Source organism: Antrostomus carolinensis, unplaced genomic scaffold (assembly GCF_000700745.2).
Source record: "Antrostomus carolinensis isolate BGI_N321 unplaced genomic scaffold, ASM70074v2 scaffold11034, whole genome shotgun sequence".
Lineage (NCBI taxonomy): Eukaryota > Metazoa > Chordata > Aves > Caprimulgiformes > Caprimulgidae > Antrostomus > Antrostomus carolinensis.
In genome coordinates, this window is record NW_010308711.1 from 51242 (window position 1) to 71785 (window position 20544).

Sequence of the window (20544 nt, forward strand, 5' to 3'; positions counted from 1 at the left end):
CTCAAGGAAACTAATGTATCTTAAATTTTTTTTTGCAAGATTAATTGAGAACTTAAGAGAGCCATTGCAATAACTTGTTTGTATAAGGATGCTAATGCCATTGCAACATTTTCTTAAAGGATGCCAGACAATTATATGTAGAATATAAAGAAACAAAAATGAAGGCGAAAGAAGATGCCCTGGCTAAGGCTGAACTTGAAACCCTTCAGAGTGAGTTTTTACCACTGTCTTAATAAACAAAGATGTCATATGATATACCTGCTACACAGGATGTATGTGAACAAATATTTTTATAATCTTCTCAAATATATGCTTCATATATTTTTGTACTGCTGTTAAATTTAATTAAGCTTTTAATTTTGTGACTAATTTTGCAGTAGGCTGTTGATTTGTTCCTATAGAAGCATAAAACTTGGGTGATAGTTATATAGTAGCAACAAAAGCGTACTTTGCTAGAAAGAAGAGAGGGAAATCTCAAACGTATGGATCTCAAAGTATACATTTTCAAAAGTGACCTCTTGCGTTTTGAGCATTCTTGTATTCTCTTTGTAAATATTTTTTAAAAATAATTCTTTTGTGCATATTGACTTGATTTTTGTGATGGAAATTGAACATAATTTGAATTTCCAAAAGTGGGGATACAGACTTCAGAGATGGATTCGTGCTATTGTTGAAATAAGTGCCTTAAAGTCTTTATGCTCTTATAAAAGACCAGAAAAGGCAATTAGCATTTCCCTTAATAAAGTATTCAGAATAATTATAGGTGACTTTTCCTTTTCTTCTCTGTTATTTGCTTTTGACAATGATTAAACCTACCCTCTTCTGATGACAATTTAAAAAGTTTTTTAAATCTGTGTTTGTATGTGCATGCTTGCTTTATTTACTGTACTTGTGCATGCTTTTTAAGTTCCTTTATTCTGACAAGTGCATTGAGTGCCCTATAATAATTTGCTAGCTTTGAGTATGCATAGCCTTTAGGCACTTAAAATACAGCTGCATTTTTTTGTATTTACAAAATAGCTTAATTTTGTAAAATCAGCAGAGAGATCCAGTTTCAGCAATAATTCCTAACTTATCTGTAGCTGAATCTATTTGGAGAAAATGGGTAACATTCGGCACTTCAGTGAGCATCGTGGACCCAGGCCAAATCTAGCAAAATAGTGGATTTAATGCTTGTTAGGGAGGCCTGCCATTGTGTTTGAGATACCTACCACAAAATGGGCCTTTGAAAAGAATCTTGACTTGGGTTATTAAAAACTTGTTAAATTGTCAGATAGTAATGTATTGCCATTGTTCAAAACAGCTAGCATACATTCTTCATTGAAATCTGTGACTACTGTTTTAAAAGGATTAGTTTTTGAAAACAGAAGTGGAAGTGAAAGTATAAAGTCATTAAAATTGTAGTGTGCATGTTCCTGTGTTTCCCTGAAAGACCACATGTGAACTTTTCAGTATTTCTTCTCTGCCAGGCGTCACGTGAGAGTCACTTTTTTTTGTTACCTCCAATAGCAGTGCCCACATGTGAGAGGTGCAGGTTTGGCACTTGTCACCCTCCAGGTCACCTCTGACCTCCCTCAGAAGCAGCACCTTGCCCCTGTCATGCTGCTGTGTGCGACGTGGTGTGTGGACCCCCATGTCTGCCAGGTGGCCCAAAGTCACTTGTGTGAGCAGGGGCCAGTCCTCACCAGTCTCACTGGCTGGCATCCTGCCCTCCCTTGATATGCTTGCTGGCAGGGAGCACGAGGAAGGACTGAGAGTCACCACCTGTAATTAGCAGAGTTTGGAATGTGGCAAGGAATTAAGTTGGTTAGCCATAGCAGTGCTATCACTGGGTAGCAAAATGAGCTGTCAGTTACCTTTTTTAAAAGAAATAAAACTCCCAAGAGAAGAACAAGAGATGCATCTATGTTACTGTAGGCAAAAAAATTATATTTTTTTTTTCCTGAAGCTTGCATGCAAAGCATCTGTTAAATTTGTTTATTTCATTATATTATTCTGCACTGTCACTTCACAATTAGCATAGAAAGGTTGTAAATCACCAAATGTGCATTTTGTTTGCCCCCATTCTTCTTAATTTTAGAGACCATCCGTGGAATACGAGTTCATAATAACAGCTCCATCTATCTAATTGAGTAAGTGTATCTCATGCAGATTAGCAATAGCTGGGTTACAGTGCTTGTTTTTTCATGACCTAATTGCTAGTTTACCCCCGTGTCTATCTGTTTTCCTGCTTAAATTGTGCGGTGCTCTGTAGGCGGCTTGAACTAAAACCAGAGAAGGGTACTGGTGGAGGAAAATATAATTTGTAAAGTAGGAAAGAGAGGACAGAATTGAGATGTCATTAAAGTGCTATATTTAGTAAGGAGTGTGAAAAAGTAATTTATTGGTAAGTCAATATTATGCACAATTTTGAATTATTTTGCTGGCACTTTTGCAGTGTTCCTTATCACTTCTCAGTCCATTCAAAACTGTCATTACTCCCTTAGTAAAATAACAACTTTACAACTTTACTTTACAAAAATATAGCAAATTAAAATACAGACCTTATGGTTCTAGGAAATGTGATTTTTGTATGGAATTACAGGTAACTGAGTGATTTAAGTACAATAATAGAAATGGTTTGCCCTGCATTTTCTGATGCCCTCTTGACATACAGATACCAGAAGACAAAATCTATTTTAAGATAAAAGTACTTTAATTAATAAGCTTTCTTTTAACTTCTCCCTCTCCTGTAGTGTCACACATGCATATAATCCTTGCATCAGGAAATGATTCTGTAACAATAGATAGCCCTGTTCTTCATAGTCATGGGATGTAAAATACAATATATATTAACTGAACTTAGTTGTCATTAAACTGAGAAGACTTAGGCATATGTTGTCAGGACAGATGACTCTGCCAGTTTAAACTTAAATTGCAAGGTTTGAGTAGTTATTAAGACAAATTCTAGCAACTTAACTGGTCCTTTTCTTACATGGAGTATTTCTTTAAACCATGTCCATTCCGGGGGGAAACGCATCTTTTTTTCTTTCTTTGTACTTATCCTTGGTAGTTCTCTTACTACCTGTTCTTCTTATGTTTATTTTCCCTGACTTCAATATGAAGACTTAATTTTGTTTTTAAACTGTGCCTTTTTAAAGAAATAGGACCTGTGTGTTACAGGTGAACTCTTCACTGGCATCCCAGTTACCATGCATTGTAAATTCAGAATTCTTGCCCTGGTGTACAAAGCACCTGGAACAATCCATGGCAAGAAACTGTTTTGTTTCTAGTTATAAATCATGTTAAATAGTACTTAGGTTTTTGTGGTTGATTTTTTTGTTTTGGTTTGGTTTTGTTTTTGTCTCGCCCACATTCAAGCTTTACCTAAAATACAAAGTTACTAGCCCTATGACTGCATGACTAGCCTTCTTTCTGTATTGGGGCTTTATGATGGTATCTATAGTGGTATTTATATCTCTGCATAGGGCTTTATAGTAAGACGTGTCTTACCTGAGTGCCTGCTGTGAAACATCTAGAGCTGCAGTGAAACCTTTAATACAGGTGATTAAGTTTGGCTAGGCTTGATGGTTCTCCCTTTCCAGACAGCTTGGAATATCACATGTTGTTTGGGTAGTTTTTTATATTGTTTTGTGAAACTTAGGGATAGAAGACATCACTACATCATTTAGTATAATGTGTTTATTTCAAACCCTTATAGGCAAAAATCTGAAAAATACTGATTCTCATGACTTGTCTTGTTTGACTTGTACCAATGATGCACTTTAGCTTTTAGCAGCTTGTTATGCAAGATATGATACTAATCAGAAAACCTTGAGGTGCCTTCCTTTCTTCGTGGTTTGTTCAGACAATTTTACTGTTATGTAGTTGTATCTTAATTTCAGTATGGATTTCTCTAGCTTTAGCTTTCAGTTGTTCATTATTAGCATTTTTCTGTGCTTAAAAAAAAAGTGTGCAGACTTTTATAAAGAAATCTGCAGATTTTCTTTATATAAAGCATTTCTTTAGCCCTTAATTTCTGTGGATTTTCTATACTCTAGTTTTCCAATATAGCTGTGAGTATTGGACCCTTTGTATATAGTGTTCTAATGTTTGTCATCTTATGATTATAAAATTGTCTCTTCTACTATTATTGTTCTGTTTACAGAATCACAGATTACTTTAGTTCCTATTGCTCTGACTTGTTTCATAATTGCAAGCTCTTACATCAAAGGTTCCTTTCAGACAGTCCCTCATAAGTGCAGATATGGCATAAGGTGCTTAGCTATGTAATTTTTAAAAATGCTTTTGATCTAATTGGTCCCAGACTACCAGCCAGTCCATGTTCCTACTTCTTCCTGTACTTTCCTCTTCACTGTAAACCATTTTGACCAAATTTATGTAATTTAGCACTATACTGAAGATGACTTTATGTTTACTTCCAAATAATTAACAAATATCTTGGGTAATTGTATTTAGTATTAATCCCTGCCAAAAGACAGTGTTCACATGCCTGCTTAGTAATGGTTTGCTGACAGGCAGGTTCAGAGAAAATTAATTTGTATAATGCATGCTTTTTTGGTCGGTGTGGGTGTGAATGTTCTGATTACTTAATTGTTACCTCTGAAGCCTAATTATGGCAAACTTTAAGTATCATCCGTTTCACTGATTGTTTTGGCAGGCCTGCTGGAAGGATTTTGAACTTGCAAGCTCGTCTGCTTTTTCCAGTTGTTTCAATTAGGCTATATGATGCCTCTCCCTACAAAACTTGCTTCAGATTTTATAGAAAATATTCCACTAACACACAGTGTTATGAAGCTCATGTGACAGAGGCATGTGCGTTTCATTATATGTTTGTTGAAAGGCGAATTAGCTCTCAAATATTTGAGGTTTATTTCTAACCCTTTCATGTGACGGGAATGAGGTATTTTGGGGGAATAGGAAGTTTTGGGGAAGGGTAGATACTCACAGAAAAAGATGAAAGACATCAAACTGTACAACTTGTGAGAAGTATTTTGTTGTTGAAGCTATATTCAAAACTGAGCATGTTTTTAGTCAGTTTGCTTAAAAATAAACTAGCTTCCAGGTCTCAGTACAGCAGATAAATATATTTGTCTCTAACTTGTGATGCATTTATATAATCCCATTGACTTTGAGTACAGAAATGCGTACTTTTTAAACGTATGAGTGTTTGCCCCATATTTGGATTGATATTGAATATAATTTGCTCCATTTTTTTACTCCACTGTCAAAACCTTCGTACAATTTTTTTCCAGTATTTTGGGTCTATTGCATTTTATCTGACTGTGTTGCTGTACAAATGTACACTGCAAATGAATTTTTCTCTGTCATGTTTTAAACAAATTTTAATACTTTAAATATTTTGGTTGTCTTTCATAGTTACATAGATAAGTGAACAATATTGTGTAAGAGAAGGAGATCTCAGTGCAGTATCTTACTGACTCGCTAAAAAGATGATTGCTGTCTTCCTCTGTGTGTGGTTATGTTTCTTGCATGAGATACCAGTCAGTTTGTCCCTTTTCTTTCTGTGTTTTTCAAGACATCGCTGTCTTTTTTGACCACATTTTCTGTGAATTAGAAGCCTTGCAGAGAGAGGGAGCTCCAGCTTGATTTTTCATACTTTCTTTGCAGAAGTTCAGCACTTGTTTTTTGTTTGTTTTGTTTCTTTCTATATGAAGTGGTCGTTTTTTCTGTGAAAAAGTCTCTTGAATTCTTTACATTTACATCAACTAGCAGGCAAAATCAGTATATACTTCTCTGAAAACTTTAAAATAAAGACCTCTGATACTTATTTTGGAAAAAGCACCCCTGTTTTATTACATGACACTCAATTCAAAATAATAACTGATTCCTTATCTTCTAAAAATGACAGCTGATACTTCTTAAAGCAAATAACCATTAGTCAGATACTATTAATTCTGCCAGTGATAAAATTAATGTAGTAATAAGGTGGAAGGACTAACGAGGAAGGTCAAAGTATCTGATTATGTGCAAGAAGTTCATCAAACTTCAAAACCTGGATCATGGCATTCATAAACTAGTAAAATATATAGCCAGTAGTGCAGTAGTTTTGGAGGCCTTTAGAAACAGAAAGTACTGTACTTTAAGAGAGTTAGCTAATTTTTATCTGTAGGGATCCCACTGATGGGTGTGCTGTTCAAACATAGGGGACAAATTATATCTCCTTTTTTTTTAACTCTGAGCTGTTAAATATGCAGCCAAATTTAGTCTTCTGGTAAAGAACTTGGTAGTTCTAAAGGTGGAAAATACTCATAGAAAATTTGTATCCTTGCAGTATGAATTCAGCAAATGATAAAACAACATTTCTTCTGCTACAATAGGACTAGAACTCTGTAAAAGTTGTAACTCGTGTAAAATACTGATCATTTTACATTGCAGTGGTAGATAGCAAACAATTTCCATAGTGCTTATGATCCTGGATAATCCATTTACTTTCTGCTGTTCCTTTTTTTAATTATTAATTTTATTTTTTAATTCTATTTCATAAACTAGAGAAGTTACTACACTGTAATTTTGCAATTAAAATACATAATTTTCCCAGAAAATAGTAGTGAGTGTAAGCTATTCACTTACCCTTCTGAGCTTGAAGTGGGGTTGTGATTTCATCAAGACTGTTTCTCTCCACTGCATTTAGTTTTATGAGCACCAGTAACTTTGGTCACAGTTAAGGTCTGATGGATATTGGTGCCCACACAGAGCATAGTGATCAGAATTGGGCTGCAGAGGACAGCGAGTAGGCTGTCACAAAACTGGGAGGAACCTCTGGGATGTTTTTCTGTATGTTTTTCCTGCATTTGAGTTAGGCTGAAATGTTCAGTTAAAACAATATTTGAGACTGGAGGAGTAAAATGTATTTCAAAAGCCTGTTCTGTTATAGTGAATGGCCACATAGTCTGAGCCCAGCACTACTGGAAGAAGACCCTAAGTATTGAGGGAGTGCTTGTGTTTCAAAACTCTGAATCACAGCTGCAGTTGTCACTACTGTCAGCACCACCAAACACATCCTTGCTTTAGGTTGTGGTGGTGACAGCAGCACCAGCTTCCTGGCTGTCTGTCAAGCCTTAGCAGGTGTAGGATTCAGCTGTCTAAAAAACCTGATCCTTACTCTCTTCAGGGGAAAGCACCCCTGAAGGTCAGAAATGTCTTTTGGGCTACCAGTTGAATTGCTGATAATGAAAAGATAACAGGAAAAGAGAGGTTTTCTTCCTAGGTATCTGCTATGGACTTTGGTTGTTTGGGTGAAATAGTTTGTGATCTGTTTTGCTTTCATCATCTTCACCTGAAAGAACAACAGTGCTTGGCTGCCTTGAGTTGAGGCTTCCTAGTGTACATCACTACCTCTGAACATAACTTACGAACTTCCAGTATCTAAAATCCTTCATGATGTTACCATTAAACCACTTTTATGTGCTTTCCTCTTCAAAAAGGTGGCTTTCAAAAATTCTGAGGTGAAACTGTTCTCAGTGAGTAATTGGGACCCATATGTCTAAAGGTGCTCTGACTTCAATTTTTTATTTTTTGAATTTTTTTTTGAATGCAGTATGACAGCCGCTGTGGTATGTAAGGGACACGCTGTACTCCATCATCTTTTTGTATATGCATGGGAGACAGTAGAGATGGGTTTTTTTAATTCTGGTTAAGTGCTTTTTTGAGGTTATACAGTCATCTTCTCTAGGTGGGATTTCACATTCCTTTGCTAGTCAGTGAACAGGCAGGGTGTCTTATCTATGTTAGGTCTTCTTCTCTCACTTAACTGCCTGAAGAGAGCCTAGATACCATCTTTGATACTTCATTTTGAAGTGGGTTGCAGTGCCTTCTGGAAATACTGTTACAGAATTATTTCTAAAAGCTACAGAAAGAACCTAGATGACCTATTTGCAGGCTGGGCTCTTCATTTTTAAATGTTAGTTAAATGCATTCAGGCTTAAACTATTTCTATATTTTGAGAGGGAAAATCAGCAAACAGTAGCTGACGGGGAGCAAGATAGAGGAAAATCCAACTGCCTTGGTGTGTCTCCACTGTTAACTGATTCCAGGTGAACACGCGTTGTTACTTATCCTTGCAAATCTTAACTCTGACTCCATAAGCTATTACATATGGCACCTTTGGAGAAAAATGAGATAATGGTTAATGCAAGTAATTTGATTACAAAAATTACTTTTTGAAATAGACAATAAGAATTTCACACTTTGCAGCAGTATTGTCTTTAATAACATCTGAACCATGAGAGAAATGCTGGTTAACACTTTTGGGCTTTCTTTTACTGTTTTTTTGGGGGGGAGGGGGGAATGTATGTCATTTCATTATATTTACTATGCATACCTATAGAAGGATGCTAAAAAAAATCCAAATACAAGTTTTTACTTAATATTTCGTTTATTGAAAGCAATTTGACAATTACAAGCCAAGTTACAGATTTTTCACAAAAACAGGTCTCTGAACAATATACGTTTAAAAGTTTAAAAGACTGTTAGTCATTCTGTTAATTTTTAACATCTATATTAATTTCCTGTTCTTTTTGAACTTCTGAAAGGTATCATGAAACAATTCTCTGTCCATTTATTGCTTTCTTAAGTATTCAGTTTCAAGGAGTTTGTCAGTCTGTGGAGTCTTTTCACTGTGCTGTTCCTGCATATGTACTATTAGGAAACAGAACTCTGCATCAGAGTCTGTAGGGAACAGTCCTTCTGTCCTCTTTAGGAATTTTTTTAAAGAAGGTTTTCATGAAAAACAGACGTGTTTCCTCTGATGCTAAGAAAAGTATTAGGATGTAGTTGCAAAGGCAGATAAGCTGATCTAATCATAGAATAGTTTGGGTTGGAAAGGACCTTTAAAGGTCATCTAGTCCAACCCCCCTGCAGTGAGCAGGGACATCTTCAACTACACCAGGTTGCTCACAGCCCCATCCAGCCTGACCTTGAATGTTTCCAGAGATGGGGCTTTTACCACTTCTCTGGGCAACCTGTGCCAGTGCTTCACCACCCTCATCGTAAAAAATGTCTTCTTTATATATAGTCTAAATCTCCTCTCTTTTAGTTTAAAACCATTATCCCTTGTCCTATCACAACAGGTCCTACTAAGAAGTTTGTCCCCAGATGGGACAAATGGCCCACTGCTGCTGGGAAGTGTGGTTCTCCTTTTCCTTGCCCATGATCTTTAAGCAACTTGGATTTTTTCTTTTCGTTTGAGTGTAAAGGAATAATTTTCTACTAGACTGGTGAATTGGTTTGCTAAGTGGTTGGATGACTGTCAAAGCACAAAGAGAGAGAAGCACATAAGCACACAGTGGAGAGTAGAAAGGTGGAGGCAGAGTGGAACTTTCCTCTTCTGGCTGCAGCCAGCTGTTAGATCAGCTCTTTTGGTTTAGTAGCATCATTAGGAGCATCCAATTATTGTGAATACAGCATAATTTTAAAACAATGAAGAAAAACCAGGAGTCTCACTTGGCATACCTGAGGTTTCTAAATGTTTTCTGAGTGTTCAAGCTTCTCTTTCTGATCTTCATCCTCTTGTCTTTCCTAAAGTTCTGGCAATTTTCAATCAATCTTAAATCTTTCTTTTTAGATCATCTTTCGTAACTGATACATTTTCATTGGCTAGGGTTTAGGTTGTTATTGTCCCTCCTTCCTGTCCCCCAAGTTTGCTGCTCCCGTTTAATATCATTTGAAGGACAGAGAGAGCAGAAAACAGTGATCAGTTTGAAAAATGAGGTCTAACATTTAAGTCTTCCTAAATGTGGAAGTGCTAGAACAGAGCTATTTGTAGTTACAGAAATCTGAGAACAGAGAAGCTATCTATTGACTCAGAAGCTTTTTCTCGGCACAGCTGACAATGAAGTAATACAGAATTGTGTAAAACTCACCTTTCTATCTTCGCCAGTTTTTCTGAAGGCAGCTGGAGTTTCAAAATCTTTTAACAGCTCTCTATGCTTTCACTTGTACTAATCTTAATTGCCAGGTGGTGTAGCAGTGACAAGAGCTAACTGTATTTTAGCTAATGGGGGCTCCCCATTTGGCCCTTTAAGGCATAGTTCAAATAGAAGAGGGGCTAAGTGGGTACACTGCTATTTACTTTTTGTAAAAATAAAATTATTATGCAAAACTCTGACTTCTCTCTTTAACAAAGAAATTGAAGCCCCTTCCTCCTTGGAAATTTTAATGTAGCATAACTTTTTTCTTCTTCTTTTTTACTTTTGCATAGAGGAGAAGAAGCCTAAAGTCAAGAAACCAAAATTAGAATTCCCTGTATACACGGTTCTGGAATCAAGTGCATATATTCCATCATATGATCATGGAGCTTCAATTGAAGAGATTGAGGAACAGATGGATGATTGGTTGGGAGGCAGGAACAGAACACAAAAAAAGACAGTAAGTTCAAAATCTTTCACACTGTTGTATATTTTAAATGTTGATTCATTTGCTTGCCTCTTAAGAAGATGGAATAATGTATGTATACCACCACAATATTCATATACCATTGAAGTCTAAAGAAGTATTAATTGTCAGGCAGAGACATAATGGAAAAGATTATACTAATGTTCAGTGTATTTTGTTTAATGATACTGGAAATGTTGCTACAATAGGATGTCTTTGATTAAAATATATAAGAGCTCTTTATGGTTTCTCATATAAATACTATTCTTGTTCAGTAGATACTGGTAGAATAATAATGCTGTCAGATTACAAGAGGCTTGCTTCTTTCTCTTAATTGCAGTTAATAATATTTTGCTTGCAAGAATAGATTCTTCTCTATCTAAAAAAAAGTGGACACTTAATGTCCAAGTGTAGTGTCTTTTGATTGTAGAACTGTTTACGTATTGTGTGCATTTCATCTGACTTATGGAAAAGTCCTAAGAATTCAATTTAGACCTGTTGTTAGGTTCTTGGTACTTAGATAAGGGTTCTTAGTGGCAGTTAGTGTAATTATCTTCTGGTAAATTTTATTAGAACATATTGTCTTGAAAATGTATAGTTTTCATCTTAGAACTGAGGTAGAATCATAGTATCATAGTGGTTGGAAAAGATCTTTAAGATCATTGAGTCCAACCATAAACCTAACACTATGAATTCCACCTCTAAACCACGTCCCTAAGCACCTCATCTACCCGTCTTTTAAATACCACCAGGGAAGGTGACTCCACCACCTCCCTGAGCAGCCTGTTCCAATGTTTGACTGCCCTTTCTGTGAAGAAATTTTTCCTAATATCCAATCTAAACCTCCCCTGGTGCAACTTGAGGCCTTTTCCTCTCATTCTCTCACTTGTTACCTGGGAGAAGAGATCAACCTCTCTACACCCTTCTTTCAGGTAGTTGTAAAGAGCAATAAGTCTCCCCTCAGCCTTCTCTTCTCCAGGCTAAACAACCCTACCTCCCTCAGCCGCTCCTCATAAGACTTGTTCTCCAGGCCCTTCACCAGCTTCGTTGCCCTTCTCTGGACACGTTCCAGCATCTCAGTGTCCTTCTTGTAGTGAGGGGCCCAAAACTGAACACAGTACTCAAGCTGTGACCTCACCAGTGCCGGGTACAGGGGGAGGATCACTTCCCTGGTCCTGCTGGCTACACTATTCCTGATACTGACCAGGATGCTGTTGGCCTTCTTGGCCACCTGGGCACACTGCTGGCTCACGTTCAGCCGGCTGTCGACCAACACCCCCAGGTCCTCTTCTGCCAGACAGCTCTCCAGCCACTCCTCCCCAAGCCTGTAACATTGCATGGGGTTACAGGTACATAGGTGACAGAAGAAATATTATAAATTGGTCTCCTTAACTTTAAAATCTGCCTTGCCTGGAAGACTGAAATTAGAAGAATGGTGTGTTTGGAGTGGAGTTAGGGCAACACATTGACTTCGGCATCAAAATAGTCATTTGTTTGATTCCTCTGTGCTGCAGCTTTGCTTACTTAGTTGTTTCCAAGGCTGTGAAAACTACTTCCTCTCATTTTTAACCAGACCTACAATATTTATTGAAATAATTTGAATTTTGCATAACCTGTTTAATCATCTACCACTGTTGGATTCCTAAGCTTCATGATTTCTCCGTTGCCAATTTTCTCTTGCTATTGCTCTTGTCTTTCTGTATTATTTAGTACATCTGCATTATGTTTACCTTCGTATTTCTGTAACAAATCCGTTCTGTTAACATGCTTGGCTTTTGACTTCTGTGTAAGGGATTGACACTCTAAATTCTGAAATGCTGGAGCATATTTTCCACGCACTTAGAGAAAGTAAGAACTCGGGTTCTTAATTCTAGAGATGAGTTTCCTCAGAGTTAAGAGCATATGTACAGTCATTGCTTTGTTTACCTTAACTCAAGAGGCGCCTGTAGATTGGATTCCTGTTAGTTGGATCTCTGTGAACCAGCTTTGCTTACCAGGCTATGTGGGCAAACGATTAAAGGAGAAAAGATGTATATTTGTTGACAGTAGCTCAGGTTGGTTGCATGCTTGACTGTCTAGATCCCCAAATTCACCTTCTGCTCTGATGGAAATTGAATCTTCCTTTGGATTTCCATTAAAATTAAGGGACTGAATAAGACTGGGCTTATTCCATCTGTAGTTTTGTACCTCCTACACAGAGTATATAGAAGTTGTGTCTTCAGAGATGCTGCTAAGAGAACAAGGTAGCGGAGAGAAACAGATTCATAGACTGTACAAAGACATGGAGAATGTATGTTACTGGCTCTAGTAGCTTGTAGGAGCCATTTCTATGTCAGTATGAGAATTTCTGTGTCATGATTTGTAATAAGCTCACTGGGAAAATGATTGTACCACAAGTGAATTGTTCCTAACTGTCATTTGACACATTCTCCATTTTAGAAAGATGTATTCCTCCACTACACATCATAGATGTGAATTGGGACAGTATCCCTCTTCTGCTTCCCTCTTCTGCTTCTTGCATGGACATGCAATAAAGTGGTGTGTAACATCCACTTCAAAGTTTTGCCTGTCTTAGGAAAAAGTTACTCTTTCATAAATCATTTTGCCATGAGTGTTTTTCTTGGGATTGTCATACTTCACTTATGAGAAAGCTGAAGTTACTCTTTCATAAATCATTTTGCCATGGGATTGTCATACTTCACTTATGAGAAAGCTTGTTTCCTGGTTTTTTGCTTTTTTGCTTGTTTCCTTTTTTCCTTTTTTGCTTTTTTGTTTTCTCGCTCAGAGGTGTGGACTATGTCAGCCAGGCTTGAAAGTAGTTATCAGTATGGAAAGATCAAAGTAGTGTGATAAAGTAGTACATTACTATCTCGTCTGTCCAGAAATAAGGAAGTGGAGTTGCTGTCCCTGATGTTGGTATCCCAAGTGTAGATGACTACAATTCATTTCGTATTGTTCATTAACTGCTTTGCACTGTTGACATTTGTACTTTAGGAGGTACCTGTAATCCATGGATTAGTGTTTTGGAAGTGCTGTACCATGCAGAGTGCCCAGTTTGATGAACATGTAGATTATGTTCAGTTGTTAGGTTTAAGTCCAGTCCCTGTGATTTTTTTTTTTATTTTTTTTTAAATACTTGACAATATTTGAGTGCTTGGGTTCCTTTCATTTTTGAGGTTTGGTTGTTTGTTTGGGTTTTTTGGTTTTGTTTTTTTTTTTTTTTAAAAAAGAAGCTGTCTTAATGGCTCATGGGCTACAGTCCTGTAAGCTGTTTACTGTTTCTTCCAGTTTGGAAGAGTACATTTGCACTCTTTGGAAGAGTAGATTTGGAAGTCGAAGGTTATGTATTTAGATGCATCAAAGCTGTATAAAAGAAAAATAAAGGTTTTTATTCTTCCATCTGCAACAGGAATCTGGGTGTTTTTCTGACAGGTATTATTCTAGGAAGTAACGTTGTCATAGACTAAATAGCGCTCTAACATAGATTTGCCAACATGGAGAAGATAATGGCTTTCGGAAGTATGTTACTCACCATAGTTTCATTAAGCTGAAATGAGAGCTCTACATTTTATTCGTAGAGCAAGAGTGTGGCTTTGGCACTGCAGAAAAATAAAATTACAATTTTCTTTGTAAAATAAATATTACTAATTTTTGATGATAACTTGAATTCTGTATGTGTAAAAAAAAAAAAAAAATTGAAAAAAAAATTTTAAAATCACTTTTGGTACATAGAAAGACATAAACTGTTGCTGCTCTTTTCAGTGTGTCCAGCTGGATATTGTAACTGAATAGAAGAAAAAGATAAATGTTGATTTACCTAAAGAAATAGGCCAAGAGGAATTGGGCAGAGAGGCTGGAATTAAGATTAATCGTGATCTGGGGATAGCTTTTGAATAAAACAAATAATTTGCTTCAGTGTTTACTGACAATGATCTTGAAAATAAAGGCTAAGGAAAATTGCTTGGACATGAGAATTACCATCTCTAATGAGGAGGTAAAGTTTTAATCTCAAATTCAGAAGACTTTGTAGGCTAGTTCTCACCTCAGAATTCATTTAAAGTATCATCCTTACTGAAGAGCAGGCATTGTCCCTTTTAAGAAGGAAAAAAATATATGCCACTGTCACCCTACTAAGTGATCTCACTGTCAGTTCAAAATGAAGTAGCAGCAATGTGATAGTACATGGAAAATAATATAAAATGCAATTTGGAGTACCAGTGTGTTTTTAGATTGGTCTGGTGTCTGAATATGATGTAGCAGCTATGAATGTACTGTTGATTACTGTTTCCATAGGGTTTAAGTATCGAAGTAGATACGCAGCAGGCTTATAGAGAGGAAAATAGCTTCCTCCTTAGGCAAGGTAAAATGATCTACCAAGGGATGTAGAAAGAGGAGTGTTTTCAGATTTTTTTCATAAGGTTACATAGCTGGCTGAAAACATGCTTATAGCGTAGTGAAGTTATTCTTCTTAGTTTGAGAACACACTAAGTTTATGTCCATAAGGAGTTTGTCTTGCTATGTTGTTACTTTCTACTTAGAACTGAATATTAAAAGGAAGTTAGCTATTGGGAGATATTTAAATAATACTCAGCATTACAGAACTGAGAGGTAAATTTTCTGCATTTCTCTGCAGCAGTCATCCATCCACCTTTAGGACTTTTTGTATAGTTTTGGTTGTTGCATTCTTCAGAAAGAAAGAAGAATTAAAAGGAAGGCTAGATCAGCAAAAAACAGGAATTCAGAAAGTCATATTTATGAGGAAAGGTTAAATAGGTGGTATTTTAGACCAGAAGAGGGAAACTGTTGGGGTATAACCGAATACATTGTTTTCCCAGTCCATTCCAGACTGTTTTAGGTAAAATGATAATCATTTATCTTTACTTACTACCTTTCATGAATTTGGAGAGAAAGAAATATTGAATTTAATTTGCAGCCAGGATGTTTAAATTCAGATTTGGGAACACATGTAGGGGGAGACACACAACTAGAGCATGTTACTCAGACCGTTTATGAAATGCTTCTTTGACTATCTATCCTGTTCTTAAACCCCATTGAAAAGTGTGAGCAGACTCAATTGTACTTGAAACCATGAAACTGAAGCAATGCGACTCTTGAGGGTTTTTTCCTACATAGGACATTGTATACTTACCTAGCACTGTGTTGCATATTCATGTAGCACTGTTTACAGCGTTCATGCAAACTGCATATGACTAGAAGCTAAGAGGAATTGCTAAAATCTCACTCTTACTGATAACAAAGCTCTTCAAAGCAAGTACTGAAAAAGTTTATTTCTGAAATTACTTTTGTTTTGTCGCTAAATGTTTGTACTCCCAGATTAGATCTTCATTCAGGTTGTGAAGAGGAGATAAGTAGCCTAATTTACCTAGCTTGAGCTAATGATTTTTTTATTATTATTATTTTTTTGTTTATCACCAGAAATTGACTGGGAAAAGTGTTCTGTGTATGCTTGTTAGGAATTAAGGGAAATTTAGAGGGAAATGTTACCATGGGCTTCCTTCTAGGCTGTATGATTTTGTGGCCTGCATATGTTACTAAGCCACTATTACATTACTTTGTAGCCATTTAACACTTTACTTTCCTGTTGGGCAACCTATTACTGGAGCTGGAACAAAAAGAGCAATTTATTAAAGGACATATTTTGTTACATCTGATCTTGTTCTGTCCTTTTGCAAGAATATATGTATTTACCATTTCTGTAATCATTCTGATGAATCATTGCCAAGTCATTTCTCTCCCAGTAAGATTTCTCTCATATTTTTGTTCTGATTTGATTTTACATGATTTGTGACACATTGTTTTCATAGGAGTTGATTGTTTATGTGAATAACGTTGTTGTTGCATGAAAATCTTGGCCCTTGAGAAATCAATGGGAGATTTATCATTGTCTTCAGTGGGACCAGGATTATAATCCTTTTGGTTTACAAATTGCTCATCTTCTTCCACTGGAATCTCCTCTTCGTTCCCTATTGTTACTTGACTCATTTGACTCTGAAGACTGAGTTCCAAGTTCTACCTCAATGAGGGGTGAATACTTTTGACCTTTTGATATTTGCTTGCTCTGTAAAGGGGAGACAAAGGTGGAGAAAGACAGTTCCTGATCCCTTCCAGCTGGACCAGATGTATGGATAGAAAATAATGTTTCTCATTAATTTTGTTTTTCATGTTATCATGCGGCACTTCTTGGCATTTGGGTGTTTTTGATATTTCAGGAGCACCTGACTTGATTTTACTAAAGCAGGAGTAGTAAAAACTATTTTTGTGCACAGTGCTTGGGAAGTTTAGGTAAATGGATCTCTTGTGTTTGCTATACTTCACTTTTTACCCTTAAATTAGAATTATTAAAAATACCATGAAACAAAAGTATATATAAGCATAGTTTTTACACAATTTATTGGTAGATGCTGGAAACAGTAGTTACCATTTTTTCCAGTTGTTGAACTGTAGGCTGTGGTGATCTTGTACTGAACTGTTTTCTGGTGAAAATGCAGTTTGTGTTTTTATTTTTCTCAGCCTGGGCCATCAAAGCACTGTGTTTCATAAATAGAATATTGATAACCAAGTGAGCTTTTTCATCATGAAGGTTTTATTTGAAAGCTGGCTATGGAACAATGATGTAGAATAACTTTAAATGTACAAAGGAGGTCTCTCTGCTTTATAACATTAAAAGGCAAAATGCTATGCAAATGCTAAATTATTATTTTGCTAGTTTAAAAAGTATAGTTTTGACAATTAAATCTTAGTTCATCTTAAAATCTTGCACATTTCATAATTGCCAGCTAGCCTGCCACCTGCTCTCTTCTGCCTTGAATCTTCCCACATCTGTGCTGCTTTGAAATCCGAGTATGCTTTTTCTTTAGTAGCAAATAACATGGTGCTTGTTCTAATCAGACGTCATATGACGGATTACCTGAATACAGTTTCCAGGCTCTTAAAAAATGTTAATTCCTTAAGCAAGCAGTTTGTATCTTAGCAGGATTAAGGTGCTGTGTAAACCAGATGTTATAATAAATTGGTCTTAGAGGGGAAGGGTTATTCTGTTTTAGGGTGTTACCTGAGGTCATCTAGTTTTGAAATAACTTAATTTTCTTTTTCTAAGCAGTGAAACAAATACGGTATCTGAAAAGTGTGTCTGTATTCTAAATCTCTTTTATTCCTGGGACAGGTACAAGTAAGCAACTAGCAGTCTGAGGTTCCTTATGGTGTCCTGCTAGTGTGCCTTGACCCTGACCCAGAGGGATTGCTGTGGGTCAAGAAAGTAAATCACTCTGTGTGCCCATTGAATTTAAGGCTCTCTATTGATGCTGCCAGCAACCATACCTTTTAGTGTCAGTTATGAAGCTACTCAGTAGGAGCTAGTCTAAGCTCATAATACATTTTAGCCTGAGCTCCAAACTCTCATCAAATGGTGATGACTTTGAGTCACTATTGATCTGGGCCATATTGAATTTAGTAACCCTGAGGTGAAAATCTCAGTATTCTATTACCAAACTCTTAAGCAATATAGCGCCACTGAAAAGATACTTCATTTTTTAAAAAATACCCAAAAATCTGCATTAGAGTCATATTTAAAATGTTAAATCGGAAGACTGCAGGCTTTCCTGTGGTTTATTATACTTTGTGTCAATGCAAATGTTGCAAACTCGGCCCGAGTAGAATATTGGGGTTTGCATTTTAAAATAACTCTACAGTTTGTCCTATAGGTAACTCCTATGGTTATCATATTTACAATAGGGTTATTAGTGTATACAATGTATACATGTTTCTTCTGTGCAACAGAATGATATTGATAAAATATTGATGATAACAATTTGAACAGTGTGGAGAAGGCACCTTTTCCTTACATACTGTGATTGTGAAGCCAGGAACAGGACTTGATTTCCCAGAACAGTAGCTCAGCACCTTAGTTATTCTGAAATGTTTGTGTAATTTTTTTTTGTCCCACACAGACATATTAGTGATTCTATTCCTCTTTCTCTTCCTCTTTGCTAGCTGCCAAGTCAACCAGACTAATGAACAAAAGAAAACTAGAAAATCTTTGAGCTTTTCAAATATCATACTTAACAGCCAATGTTTTTGTTGGTTTTGTGGCTAATCTTTTTGTTTCTTTATGTGAGTGTTGAACCAGAGCAGTCTATTTCTAGCAAATTAGTATATTTAGCCTATTCTAGCCAATTGGTGTATTTTTTATTTTGTTTAGAAACAATAGATTTATGTACTCTTTGAATTGTCTTTCCTGAAGTTCAGACAATAACCTTCTTTTCAGGCTTCTGTCTTAAATATTTAAGCCTCTATGGAATTCACTTTGGACTTGAATAGCTTTAAGGGGAGAATAAAATGTGATTTTTTAAAAAATATTATTTTTAATTATTGAGTTTTCCTTGGAGAAGATGACTTGCATCTTTAAATCTAGATTAAGTCCTCTGCTTTTGAGCTGTGAATATCAAATTATTAAGGTCAGAAATCTAATTTCTTCTGCAGTATTAAACAGGTAATGCTTTTAATCCTCAGCTTTTCTTAAGGAAGAATGAAGTTTATAGGATGATTATGATATATTCTTCAACTAGCATCTCAAGTTGGTGTTTTCAGGGTTGTGGCAGATACGCAACAAAGAACAAATTGTATTTGTGAATACAAAGTGAAGAAAATAAATTCTCCTAGCGATGGATTCAGAGAAAATAATTGTTATGACTGGGCCAAATGCCAGGAGCAGTAAACGTTGAACCAAGAGTTATGGAGCTTTGCCTAAAATAGGTCAGGAATATATATAAAGACTGTGAATAAACATTAACTGAACAACTGCTATGTAAAAATGTGGAATTTATGTATTTCCTTTTCTGCCTTTCTCTGTTTGACCTATTGGTTGGGTTGGGTAGATTAACAAAGCACAGGAAACTTTATTTCTTTATTTATTCTTATATTTATTAGAAAGTAATGGTGTGTTTATAGAATATGTAATTCAATAATATTCTTCTCTCAAATATGCCATGCTGGCTAGAACTAGTTTGGGTAGAGAGGTGTTGTAATCTATGCAAGCAGGAAAGTCATGCTATGAGCCTTTAAGGAGAATATTAAAAAGCACCTAAATGATACAGAGAAATTATTTGACATGACAGCCAGGGAGAAAGCTTTTGGAAACAGTATGTTTCACAGCACAACCACACTTCAGTCTAGATTGCAAAGGGAACAAACAGCCAAAATACATATTTCCCTAAGGACGTTTGCTAAAGATAGTAACAGTATGTTATATAAACACTTATATACTAGTTAAAAAAAAATAAATCAAATGTGCATATGTATTGAATTAAAGGCCATACAGTTGACATTTGCCTGACATTTCCTGATCTTGATTGAGTTTTTAAACTTTCTGTCTAATTGAATATAGTAGCATAGATTCTCATCTTGCATGGACAAGAAGAATAATACACTGATTTCAACACCATGCTATAGATGCTGTGGTGTCAAATTCTGTCTTTCAGTAGTTTTTCAACTGAATCTCTATTCCAGAGGAAGTGATTGTTGTGACTTGCCACCATAATTCAGTCTGACTAGGCTTACGTGTGTGTTTTCCATATGTAGACCTGGGTTTTTTGAGTCTGACAGTTGAAAACTACCCAAGAGCTCAAGTTAGTTGTGCAAAGTGTTAATCTGTCTGGACAAACACAGAGTTTTTTAAATGCAGCTCTATTTCTGCGCTGGGCAGCACTATCACCTCTGCTTAGACACCTGCCTCGGTCTGAACTAGGGCTATATAGCTTCTGTTATTAACCTTTATAACTCAGGTTCTTAATTTACCTCGATCTCGAGTCCTGTTTCATTTCTGAGATTGACATGATAGTTGTCTATCACAGAACAACATGGTAGTTGACATAAGAGAAACCTCTTACCTTTGAGGAGAAACAGGAACTTGTGACAGTTTCTTGATAGAACTTGTATGTCCTCCTAAAAACCAGGACAGAACTCAACCTTTCCCAGTCAGCCATTGAAAATCTGACTCTTCATTGGGATTGTCTCTTCTGTCCTGAAGCTGATATCCATTTTACATAAATTTGCAAAAAGCTGTGTAGTGCCTTTGTAAATATTAGTCATTGCACTGGTTTTGTCTTCCTCTCAGCCTGGGAGAGATGTAGA

At 36.2% G+C, this 20544-nt stretch overlaps 1 protein-coding gene across 1 annotated transcript in view; it reads left to right on the forward strand.

Annotated features, from left to right (window-relative positions):
* The window catches only part of DNAJC1 (DnaJ heat shock protein family (Hsp40) member C1), a 72374-nt gene that overhangs the window by 19702 nt on the left and 32128 nt on the right, over positions 1 to 20544 (forward strand). The window contains exons 7-8 of the mRNA XM_010165861.2: positions 120 to 210; positions 10223 to 10389. Coding sequence (XP_010164163.2) covers positions 120 to 210; positions 10223 to 10389 — 258 coding nt within the window. The remainder of the gene's footprint in view (positions 1 to 119; positions 211 to 10222; positions 10390 to 20544) is intronic.